Source organism: Trachurus trachurus (genome assembly GCF_905171665.1).
Source record: "Trachurus trachurus genome assembly, chromosome: 12".
Lineage (NCBI taxonomy): Eukaryota > Metazoa > Chordata > Actinopteri > Carangiformes > Carangidae > Trachurus > Trachurus trachurus.
Genome location: NC_139908.1, coordinates 947,084 through 960,000, shown reverse-complemented (window position 1 = coordinate 960,000; position 12,917 = coordinate 947,084). Strand labels below are relative to the sequence as shown.

Sequence of the window (12,917 nt, the reverse complement as noted above, 5' to 3'; positions counted from 1 at the left end):
AGATAGATAGATAGATAGATAGATAGATAGATAGATAGATAGATAGATAGATAGATAGATAGATAGATAGATAGATAGATACTTTATTAATCCCAGTAGGGAAATGCAGGACCTGTAGACAAGAAGAATTATATTGTTTTTTCATGGTTTTTATGTTAATCTACATTAAACATAAATCTCAGTATCATATTTAAATGTAAATCCTCTATGTTCATAGTTTTCACCAGCCTGTTGTTTTCTATACTGACTCACTGTTAAACTACTGTAGTTATGAGACAATCAAGACGACAGGTTATGTTCTTTTAATGTTCCTTCTGTTATTGTGAAGCACTTTGAGCTGCAATAACTGTATGAAATGTGCTACACAAATAAAAGTTATTATTATTGTCCACAATGAGGAGTGAATCAGACATGTTATTATTAAATATTCGGGAGCATATTCTATTGTGTGCAGAGTAGACTCTATTTTTCTATTTTTGAATTATAGTTCTAACATTTCCTACTCTCCATAGTGGCAGTGAAGTGGCCTCTTACTCGTATAATTTAACAGAAAAAGTCCAAAGTAGTAAACAGGCTGATTAAGTTGAACAGAGTTAGTGATCATATATAAAATACTTTGACCTTTGTGTTTTTCTCCTCAGATTGAGAATCATATTTTATAATGATGTCATATTCTATTTGTCCTGAATCTAGTTCACACATCTTTTTATAACCAGTGACCTCATACATCTCACTGACATGTGATTACCCTTAACAAAAAGTACTTTATTAAAGTGTGATGTTACTTTTCAAGTACTTTTATTGTGTGAAGTGTGATTGTGGTAGAAGGAAAGGAAGAAAAGAAGCCTATTCGGGTGTATTTTGGGCATATTTGATTAGTGTAAGGCTCATTTGCATATTCAAATTCATTTTCAAAGAAACTTGTAATACAAAAAATGTTACTTTTCATGGATACTTTCATTGTGTAAAGTTTCATTGTGATAGGAGTAAAGGGAAAAAATAGCCCCATTGGGGTGTATTGTTGTCAGCGCCATAGACTTTATACAGTAAATAATGATGAGAATTTAACATATTTCCCCAACTAGGATTTCTTAGGACTTTTAGTATGTTGTTCTAGACACCTCATAGAAATGATGGATGGTGAAAAACCTTCTGTTACAATTAGTCTGTCGTTAAACGCTATATTGCCTGGACTAATGTAGGGTGAATATGGGTAAAGTGGGACAGTTAAGCTTAATCATGTTTATCTTTACATGTGTATACTTCTATTACTAAAAATCATCATTGAGCTCATCATAGATATGTATGAGATTTAAAAAGAGTGGTTCTGTGTTGATGACATCACTTCCAGGGTCGTGGCTCACCATATTCAACTACCTCCACAGTGAAACAGGGTGGTAGCTAAAATGACATAGCGTTCTTAGCTGAAAGATGTTAGTGTTCTAGAAATAAGCAAATTGGTGGATAGTTTGTAATTGTGATATATTTTGTTAAGGGGTGTAATGGTGATTCATAATTTTTAAAAATCACATCCATGTGAGTCTTACATTTTTTTTAAAGTGGCATTTTGCTACTGTCCCACTCTACCAATGTGCTATTGGTAAAGTGGGACAGTGTGTTATTGGCAAACTGGGACAATCATTTAAGTCATTCTAAAGGTAGAAATAAGTTCCATTTTTATTCATCCCCCATAAATTTAGCTATCGCTAGCTAGATATATAAACAAATTTACTTAAATTGCATAAATCAAGCTAGCTACAATGAAAATGATGATTGTGATGCTTAGCTAGCCTATCCTAGCTAGCTAGTAGGCTAATGATAATTGGCCTAATCCTATTACAGAATCCAATGGCAGAAAAGAGCAGAGCAGGGACAAGGAAAATAAAGATAAATAAATATAAAGTATAAATAAAATAAAGATTTAAAATAAAATTGTATTTTTTAATAAAAATGTTAATATTTCTATTCATTAGAAATTAATTGTTGTTTTTATTATTGTGTTTAAATAAAAATTGAAGTGTCCCAGTTTGCCAATATATGGTGTCCCACTTTACCAATAGTGCCTCGAAATTTTGGTTTTGGGACAATTTTTTTTTGGTGAAGGGTCATTCATCCAGTGTTTAATGTTTTTTTGTTTTTTCTTCTATATAGTATAGGATAGATCTTAAGCTATTTAGAATGGTATCATATGATGGGCTAAGACATTTGGCTCATAATCAAAAAGGATGTTGAAGGTCAATTTTCAGAAAGTGTCCCAGTTTACCCATATTCACCCTACTTGTCGTATACTTGAAAATGTACTTTTGTAAACTTAAAATGACCTATAAAGTATAATTTTATAAACTAAATGTTCCAATTTAGTCCAAAGAAGTATTAAATTAGTAGCTACTATACTATAGCCTACTACTTTTAGCTAAGGTTATTATAACAATGTGATGTATTAAGATGCACCAGTGTGTGTTTCCTGCTTCTTTTCCTCATGATAATAATAATATAATAATAATATTGTGAGGTGTTTGCATCAGTGTGCGTCGGGTCCTGACAGAGACACAATAAGCAGCTTCCTCTGATCCTCTAAACATTTGTCAGATGAGTGAATGTGAAAGGAAGTGGAGCGACACGATGACACGGACGTTCAGTAGAGAAATATATCTCAGGTTTATTCACCTCGTACAGGAGTTATATAAAATATTATGTACACATTGCTTTGAGTTACACAGTCACTTCACTTCACTCCTCCTCCTCCGCTCACAGAACACATCAACCAAAAGTCAAACATGTTGCATTTAAAACCGCGTGAACCCCATAGGGATGTGCCGTTGTCATGGTAACCCAGGAGTATCTCTATCTTCATCATGTCCACCGGGTCGTCGACGTTCGTCTCAATGTCTCAACACCTGAAAAATACTGATTCACTCTCTCCTTCCTCCTTCAAGTGCAAAGAAAGACAGAAAATCCTAAACAAGACAAATACATAAATGAATGAATGAATGAATGAATGAATGAATGAATGAATGAATGAATGAATGAATGAATGAATGAAGTGGCCTGTGAATGATCCACACACACACACCGGGAAATATTTAACCTTCACACACACACACACAGGTCTAATCATCACACACACACCGGGGGCAAAAACAACATGACAGGAATGGCTGATAAGTCCTGACTCCCCCCACCTCCTCCTCCAGAAACCAGGGCAGAGCAATAAGAAGGGATTAAAGGGATAGTTCACCCAAAATTGAAGTTTCAGAGTCCTCCGTGGCTTCTCTGAGTTACAGGGGGTCCCGGCGTAGCAGTGCATGTCCATATGACGGTTGCAAATGGATACCAACTGTCTTCGTAACAAAAAGACACACCAAAAAACATCCAGATACCTCCATGCTGCTCGTATGTAATGTCCCTCTTGTATTGAAGCCCCGACATGAGAAATTGTCCCGAAAAAAAATTAAATAAGTCTGTATTTTAAGCTTGTTTTGTAGCGGAAGCTTCTCGAAGCTCCTCTAAATTTGACGAACCAGGAAGAGGAGCTTCCACTACAAACAAGCTTGAAATATAGACTTATTTAATTTTTTTCGGGACAATTTCTCATGTCGGGGCTTCAATACCAGAGGGACATTACATACGAGCAGCATGGAGGTATTTGGATGTTTTTTGGTGTGTCTTTTTGTTACGAAGACAGTTGGTATCCATTGACAACCGTTATATGGACATGCACTGCTACGCCGAGACCCCCTGTAACTCAGAGAAGAGACGGAGGACTCTGAAACTTCTCCCAGCCCTTAGTCCACATGAGGCGGGTGAGTAGGCTAGATAATGAGGGAAATTTCAATTTTGGGTGAACTATCCCTTTAAACACATCGGCCGTCAAAGGATCGAAAGGAATTTCAATACTTGAAAAGGAGCTGAGATTAGAGGAAGGATGAAAACAAAGGGAAGTGGATTGAAGAAGGAAAGGAGGAGGAAACGTGGGAGGAAGAAAAAAGGGGGGAGATACAGTGGAAGACAGGAAAAGAGGGGGAGAAGGATGGGAACGAAGAGGAGGGAAGACTTCACAGGAGGAAGAGGAGGAGGAGGAGGAGGAAGAGGAGGAGGTGAAGCTGTGAGGTCGAGTCTGTGCAGCGTTTATTGCTGAGCGAAGGAAACAAAAGTGAAACAAAATAAAACCAAACCAACTCGTTTATAAATACAGCTTCTTCTTTCTTTCGTTCTTTTCTTTTCTTTAAACATCTGTCTCTGTCTCTCTGGTCCATCATGTCTCAGGTACAGAGTATTTACAGTATTATTACAACACAAACAGCAATCAGAGAGAAGTGAACACAGTGAATTCTGGGTAAAAAGTAAACCCACTAAAAATAAATAAATAAAAATAAAATGAAATAAAAAGTAAAAAGCTGCGTGTCACAGCTGGAAGCCCGTTTCACAGAACCACACCCTCAGGTGCAACCAACAAACCAACAAACAGCAACAACACATACAATGCTGACAATAAACACAACTACAGGAAGTAGACACAGCCGACCAGCTGCTACACGGTGATGAAGCAGCTTCCTCCTCCGTCTCTAAGGCTCTGGCTCGGCTGCGTGTCTGGTTTTCACAGAGCGGCCATCTTGTCTCTGTGGTTTCTCTGTGGTCGTTTCTTTTTTTCTTAAAGCACAAATTAATTCAATATACAACAACATGTCTGCAACCAAACTCAAATAATCAAGTATTGAAACCAGATCTTCACAGACCTTTAGAAAACTTTACACACCGCTCCACAGCTGTGTCCGAGCTCAGGGGGGCGACGCTCTGCAGAAGAGCTCGACGTCAACGAAGGTTTGGACCTTCACAGCCACCGTAGACCGCAAAGGTCGTTTTACAGTGCGCTCCACTCCATAGAGAGCCTAAGCGGAAGCAGGAAGTAACGGTCACCATGGGACCTCAACTCTGAAAAACTCGCCATTCAAATGAATGAGACTGAAAATTTTATTTCGTGATCCGTTTGAATTGTGCCATGAGAAAGAAATATGTCCTCTACCTGTTTAAAACATCACGTTTCATGAAGAGAAATCAGCAGTTTGTTGTAAAGCTATTGTAGAATAAAATTCAGAAGAATCTGTAACCAGAAAGACTACAAGTCGCGTAGGTGACGTCACACACCAAATGCCGCCCTTTCCCGTGTCAGTTGGTGACGTATTTTCTGTGGGACACAGATCTGTAGTCCGTAGAGCGGTCTTTACACAAAATACATTCTTCTGTTGCCGTTTTATGATAAACGGCTGATTTCTCTTCATGAAACGTGATGTTTTAAACAGGTAGAGGACATATTTTTTTTCTCATGGCGCAATTCAAACGGATCACGAAATAAAATTTTCAGTCTCATTCATTTGAATGGCGAGTTTTTCAGAGTTGAGGTCCCATGGCGCCGTTACTTCCTGCTTCCGCTTAGGCTCTCTATTTCTTCACCGCAAAAACTCAAAATCTTACCAAGAATATTTGTCTTATTTCTAGTCAAAACTAATCTCATTATAGCCTACTTAAAATAAGACTTCTCACATTTTAAAAAGCAGCTTGTTTTTAGACACTTTTTACTTCTTTCAAGCAGATTTTCACTTGAAATAAGTAGAAAAATCTGATAGTGGAGCAAGTTTTTCTTTCTTATTACGAGCACAAAAAAACTTGCTTTCACTGGCAGATTTTTCTACTTATTTCAAGTGAAAATTAGTTTGAAACAAATGAAAATGATCTAAAAACAAGTTCATTTTTAGGTGATGAGTCTTATTTTAAGTGGAAAGAGATTAGTTTTGACTAGAAATGAGACATTTTGACAAGAAATAAGACAAATATTCTTGGAAAGATTTTGAGTTTTTGCAGTGTTTAGGCTACTTTGTTTCCCCTCTCTAAAGCTAACGATTATTTATGAGGGTATAGCTACACTTTTAAATATTCCCTAAATTTAAAGTGTTGAATTGTAGCTAAATTTGCATGCAATGAATCATGGGATATTTGATCCCATTTGATTCAGAAAAACAAAGATGAATTTAAAAATGTGACAGCTTAGTTGCACCAGTGTGACGCAATCAAAACCTCTGGAGGCCGCCGCCCCCGACACAGCTGATTGGTCAACACACCAGTTATCTAGGCAACACACCTGTATGTGGTATAACCCCGCCTCCATTGACTCATTCACCTTAATCCTCCCAGAAAAAGAAGAAATGCTTTGGAATATTCACGTTCTCAGACTTTATGCTACATAACTCACAAGTTTAAAGTGTTTTCAAATCAGTGCTAGCTTATACAACAAGTTCTTCACTTGTATCTTTTCAAATAAATATCTTCCACTATGTCGTCAACAAAATAATTTATCTTTACAGTCACTTTAAAATCTTTTTTTAGGTTAGGGGGGTTGGGGGGGGGGTCACTGCATACATAGGAAAAAATAAAATAGGTAGATTATTACATGCTAGCAGCGTTAACGTCTCGGCTCAGACCGACGCCCAGCGGAGAGCGAGGCGTCGTCACGGTAATCTCTTTATCATCTTCGGTCCGCAGGAACACGACCACCTGCAGCGTCGCTCACACACACACACAGACACACACATGTTAAAATGTTCATCACATGGTGGTGACGTGTGTGTGAATCAATCCATGGTTTGGAAAGTCACACACACACATACACACACACATAGGCTACAATATATGGAAGTGTTGTGGAAAAATGTTATGTGGAATGTTTGTTGTCTCAACTGGTCTTTGTGCTGTAGGTTTGTTCAGGATGAGTTAGCTCCATGTTAGCTTATAATTAGCTCCTTCTTAGCTCACAGTTAGCTTCGTATTATTCGTACCAAGTCAGTGTTAGCTCACCACTACCTATTAGCTCATAGTTAGCTCCCCATTAGCTTATAGTTAGCTCCTTCTTAGCTCACAGTTAGCTTCGTGTTATTCGTACCAAGTCAGTGTTAGCTCACCACTACCTATTAGCTCATAGTTAGCTCCCCATTAGCTTATAGTTAGCTCCTTCTTAGCTCACAGTTAGCTTCGTGTTATTCGTATCAAGTCAGTGTTAGCTCACCACTACCTATTAGCTCATAGTTAGCTCTCTGTTAGCTTATAATTAGCTCCTTCTTAGCTCACAGTTAGCTTTGTGTTATTCGTATCAAGTCAGTGTTAGCTCACCACTACCTATTAGCTCATAGTTAGCTCCCTGTTAGCTTATAATTAGCTCCTTCTTAGCTCACAGTTAGCTTCGTGTTATTCGTATCAAGTCAGTGTTAGCTCACCACTACCTATTAGCTCATAGTTAGCTCCCAATTAGCTTATAGTTAGCTTCATATTAGGTCACTTTTAACTCATGTTAGCTTCCTGTTAAGTCAGTGTTTGCTCACCACTCCCTGTTAGTTTATAGTTAGCTTCCTATTAGCTTATAAGTAGCCCCTTCTTAGCTCACAGTTAGCTTTGTGTTATTCGTATCAAGTCAGTGTTAGCTCACCACTACCTATTAGCTCATAGTTAGCTCTCTGTTAGCTTATAATTAGCTCCTTCTTAGCTCACAGTTAGCTTCGTGTTATTCGTATTAAGTCAGTGTTAGCTCACCACAACTTATTAGCTCATAGTTAGCTCCCTCTTAGCTCACAGTTAGCTTTGTGTTATTCATATTAAGTCAGTGTTAGCTCACCACTACCTGTTAGCTCCCCATTAGCTTATAGTTAGCTTCCTATTAGGTTGCTTTTAGCTCACCGTTAGCTTCATGTTAAGTCACGGTTAGCTCACAGTTAGCTTCATGTTAAGTCACTGTTAGGCTAGCTCCCTATTGAGTCACTGTTAGCTTATATTTAGCTTCCTATTAAGTCAGTGTTAGCTTACCACTACCTGTTAACTCATTGTTAGCTCCCTATTAGCTTATAGTTAGCTTCCTATTCTGTCGCTTTTAGCTCACAGCTCCCTGTTAGCTCACAGTTAGCCCTCTATTGAGTCACTGTTAGCCCGTGGTTAGCTTAATTATTATTCTTGTGAGGAATTGTTTGACACTTTGGGAACTTTCTTTTGTCGCAGAGTCAGATGAGACTCTCAATAACTCTTTCATTAGAGGATTTAAAAAAAAACAGCTAAGCTAACTAGTAGGTGGTATCAATCTCATGCAACTCAGCTCATTTCCCAAAATGTCAAACTCCTCCTTTAAGGTTGACCCCTCCGGCTTCCTGTAGCCGTGTGTTTACATCAGTCCAGTGTGTACAGTGGTGGTCAGTCATGTTGTTCACAAAAGGAACCAGTAAACAAAACAAAAACAGTTGGACCGTTTGGACTCAGGGCTGCGTCACATGATCAGCTCCTCTGTTGGTTTTATGGGACATTGGAGCATTAGTATTAGCTTAGCTTAGCATAAAACCAGGGAGCTACAGGTAAACACAGCAGTTTGCTACTGTTTTCAGTTCTAGTGCTAAGCTAAGCTAACAGAGCTACAGAATGAGTCAGTGGTTGGGTTCAATTTTCTCATGTAACTCCAGAAAATGTCGTTATATCAACTGACTCAGGTCCAGGCTACGGCAGCTCGTTAGAGTCAAAACAGTCCAGAGTGAATTATCAGACGTGTTAACAAGTGGTCTTGTGCAGAAACCCTCTGGGTAAAAACCTGCACAGCAGATGCTGCTGAACTGAATCTGGTTTTCGTGTCACGTGCATTAACTCAGTGGAAACTGATCAAAACAAATAAAATAAAAAAAGTCCAGAGGAGTTTCTGACATCAGCTACGACCTCCGTGACGCCTTCAGGGCCGGTTCGGTCGCTGCTCGTGTCTCGTGTCTGGTCGTTGTGAAGCTTTGAGCGCGAGCCGGCGTCGGGCCGAGCTCGGGCCGAGCTTCGGTCACAGTGAGGAATATTCAGCAGAAACTGTTTGTAATAAAGAGTCTGTGCAGTTCGTGTCGCAGAGTTTTCAACAACCAGAGAAAACTAAAAATAAATATTATCTATAAAATATAAAACAACAAATACATATAAATTAACAATATGCAAAATAAATATTTTAAATTCAAGATCCCTCATATAAATTAAATAATTTAAAGCATATTTCCTGGACAGAGAGACGTCCACCTTTAAAGGACCAGACCGGTGTCTGTGCAGGTTTTAGCCCATTGATTGAAAACTGTGTATAATTAATGTTTGTGCTGACTGTTCACATCACACACCTTCACTTTACTTTACAGGCAGTTAGTGATTCTTTTATGGAGTCTGTAATGTGCCAATTCAAAAATTAAAGACTGAGTTTAATCAGTCAGTCAATGAATTGATAAATTAATAAAGCTATTGATACTAGGTTAAAAATGCTATTCCATTTTTAGTCTTTGATCATAATACATCACAATTAATTTATCTTTCTTTTCATTTAAAGACCAAATCTTCCATAGAAAACATAAATCTAAATGTTTTCTACTCCTGCAGCAGGGGCCGCTCCAAGTCTTCATTTCATTTTTATTTGTTTAAATTAAGGATTTGACTGAGATGGTTTTGAAAATGTAAAATCATTATTTTAAATAATTTAAATTAAATATAGTTCCATCCTAAAACAGATAAAAACAAATGGTTTTTATACCACTTGAGGGGAAATGCAGAAATGTGCAGCGAACAGTCAGCAACAGTTTCAATCATTAAATGGGTGAAAACGTGCGACACCACGTGTGCGACCGGTCCGTTTGCTGCTGGATGAACCGACTCAGACAAACACACATCAACTCGACACAGTCTGACTCTGAGCTCCAGCTCCAGTTTGTCTCTTTGGAAAAGTAGAAATGAAAGTGAAGAGCTGAGGAGCTGAGGAGCAGAGGAGCTGAGGAGCAGGATGAGGAGTAAAGCTCTGATCCTGAACGCACCAGGAGGGAATGTGTCACCGGAGACTGAAGGTCACTTCACACCGATCACCGGCACATTCACACAGTTTACTTCATCAATCGTTTGTTTCCTCAATAAAACATCGAACGCTTCTGTTGTTGTTGATGTGTTGTTAAAGGGATAGTTCAACATTACTGATAATAATACAGAGACTGTTGATGAAAAACTGTCCCTGAAGGCAACGTGCATCAGTGGTTTTGCATGAATTTCCCTCTACAACAACTCTGTGTGGTAACGTTGTGTTATTATCTCATAGCGTGGTGAATGTGCAGGTTACAGAGCGTTGTGTTCAAAATGTTGAACTATCCCTTTAAACTGCTGAAGTCTATTAGTTTTTGAACTGTGAACTGACTTGAGATCTGTTATAAACTGTGTGTTGTTGTGATCTGTGTGAATCTATTAACAGACAAAACAAACACACACTCGACCGTGTCTACTACATGTCTAACTCACTAGTGTTTCCTGTTCTCTGTGTTTCTACTCTAGGTCTTTTTATAATGGGGGGGTCGGGTCGGGGTGGGGGGGTCATGCAGGAGGAGGATCTGTTATAAAACATGGAGGATCCTCAGTTTCCCTCTTGTCACTACCCCATTTGCATCGCTACCCGATTTGTGACAATCCGCCATCTTGGACAGCTGCCTACGGCAACTCCACTTGGACAAACTTCATTTGGGCGCTGCCCGATTTGCATACAAGCGGAAGTCTGCTTAAAGTTCTGTAAATTTAAAATATGGTACTGTGAAAATGAATAAAAAATAAATAAATAAATAAAAAACCGCGGACGTCCGTCATAAGACAGCCGTGTTGTGGTGGTTGTGATTGATTGTGGTTGTCATGGTGAAAAGACGAGAGTAAACACTAAAAGTCGCCTCTGTTCCTGTTTTCTGAGCATCAAGATCCAAACCACCACAACCAACCCTCAGTTTACATTACTAATAAAGTTTTTTTTTTTTTTTTTAATGGCGACGCACACAGGGCAGTGATCCTAAGTCAATTCAACTAAGTTTGTCCAAGTGGAGTTGCCGTACGGAGCTGTCACACATCGGGGAGTGACACCTCTGAGACGACGAGCAAACAGGAAGAAGGAAGTGGCGCCGGTGTCAGATGGTGTCAGATGGTGCTCTCCGTGTGTGCGTGGCTGATGGCGTGGACGTGTTGGGGGTGTGTGTGTGTGTGGGCGTGGCCGGCCCGGCGGGGGGCGGAGCCAACACAGTTCTGCTGCTGCTCGCCGCTGAGCAGAGACGTGGTTTCCCCCGGCCCGTTCTCTGGCTGCTGCAGCGGCGGCGGCTTCAGAGCAGAGTGGGGGGTGAGGGAGCAGGGCGCCGCGCTCATAGAGGAGGGGGGGGGGGCCGTGTGGTTGCTGGGGGGGGGCGTGGCCTGAGGCAGCGACTGGCTGGGCCGGCGGCTGGAGGAGGAGGAGGAGGAGGAGGAAGTAGCGGTGGTAGCGTGGCCCAGCGCCGTGCGGCTGCTCGGCGGCGTCGGCTGCACGGTGGACAGCGGCGGCGGGCGCCTAAAGGGGGGCGTGGCCAGCGGCAGCGGCGTGCGCGTCCCCGGGGGGGTCACGGGCGGCGGCAGAGACACGGACGTGTCCAGGCGGCCGTGGCTGCCGTCAGGAGACTGAGGAGAGCTGTCGAGTCTGGACGCCAGGAGGCCGTTCTGGTACTGAGCACGGGTCACCTTCAAAATAAAGGTAGAGGTTTGTGTTAAAGCTCCTTCACAATAAAGTTAGAGGTTTGGATACGCCAACATTTTTTTTTTCGTGTCTTGTCTCACTCTCGAGTCCATGACCAGCAGATAGACACCATCCTTTCGACTGTGTGTGCAGTAACAAGGGAGATAGAGCCGTATCGCCGTAATTAGCTTAGCTCAAACACTGGAAGTGTATAGGTAGTGTTAGCCTGCCTCCACCTAAAGTCTCTAATTAGCTTAGCTCAAACACTGGAAGTGTATGGGTAGTGTTAGCCTGCCCCCTACCTAAAGTCGCTAATTAGCTTAGCTCAAACACTGGAAGTGTATGGGTAGTGTTAGCCTGCCTCCACCTAAAGTCGCTAATTAGCTTAGCTCAAACACTGGAAGTGTATGGGTAGTGTTAGCCTGCCTCCACCTAGAGTCGCTAATTAGCTTAGCTCAAACACTGGAAGTGTATGGGTAGTGTTAGCCTGCCTCCACCTAAAGTCGCTAATTAGCTTAGCTCAAACACTGGAAGTGTATGGGTAGTGTTAGCCTGCCTCCTACCTAAAGTCGCTAATTAGCTTAGCTCAAACACTGGAAGTGTATGGGTAGTGTTAGCCTGCCTCCACCTAAAGTCGCTAATTAGCTTAGCTCAAACACTGGAAGTGTATGGGTAGTGTTAGCCTGCCTCCACCTAGAGTCGCTAATTAGCTTAGCTCAAACACTGGAAGTGTATGGGTAGTGTTAGCCTGCCTCCTACCTAAAGTCGCTAATTAGCTTAGCTCAAACACTGGAAGTGTATGGGTAGTGTTAGCCTGCCTCCACCTAAAGTCGCTAATTAGCTTAGCTCAAACACTGGAAGTGTATGGGTAGTGTTAGCCTGCCTCCACCTAGAGTCGCTAATTAGCTTAGCTCAAACACTGGAAGTGTATGGGTAGTGTTAGCCTGCCTCCACCTAGAGTCGCTAATTAGCTTAGCTCAAACGCTGGAAGTGTATAAGTAGTGTTAGCCTGCCTCCACCTAAAATCGCTAATTAGCTTAGCTCAAACGCTGGAAGTGTATAGGCAGTGTTAGCCTGCCTCCACCTAGAGTCGCTAATTAGCTTAGCTCAAACACTGGAAGTGTATGGGTAGTGTTAGCCTGCCTCCACCTAGAGTCGCTAATTAGCTTAGTTCAAACACTGGAAGTGTATGGGTAGTGTTACCCTGCCTCCACCTAGAGTCGCTAATTAGCTTAGCTCAAACGCTGGAAGTGTATAGGTAGTGTTAGCCTGCCTCCACCTAGAGTCGCTAATTAGCTTAGCTCAAACGCTGGAAGTGTATGGGTAGTGTTAGCCTGCCTCCCGCTAGAGTCGCTAATTAGCTTAGCTCAAACACTGG

The 12,917-nt window shown here is 41.0% G+C and overlaps 2 protein-coding genes across 2 annotated transcripts in view; both read right to left on the bottom strand.

Moving 5' to 3' along the window:
* The window catches only part of sec14l7 (SEC14-like lipid binding 7), a 251,691-nt gene that overhangs the window by 192,405 nt on the left and 46,369 nt on the right, over positions 1 to 12,917 (bottom strand). The window lies entirely within an intron of this gene.
* Positions 10,978 to 12,917, bottom strand: part of LOC310994785 (metal transporter CNNM4) — a gene marked incomplete at both ends in the record, with an annotated part of 28,926 nt that continues 26,986 nt past the window's right edge. The window contains one exon of the mRNA XM_083983612.1: positions 10,978 to 11,544. Within this exon, the coding sequence (XP_083839738.1) occupies positions 10,978 to 11,544 (567 nt within the window). The remainder of the gene's footprint in view (positions 11,545 to 12,917) is intronic.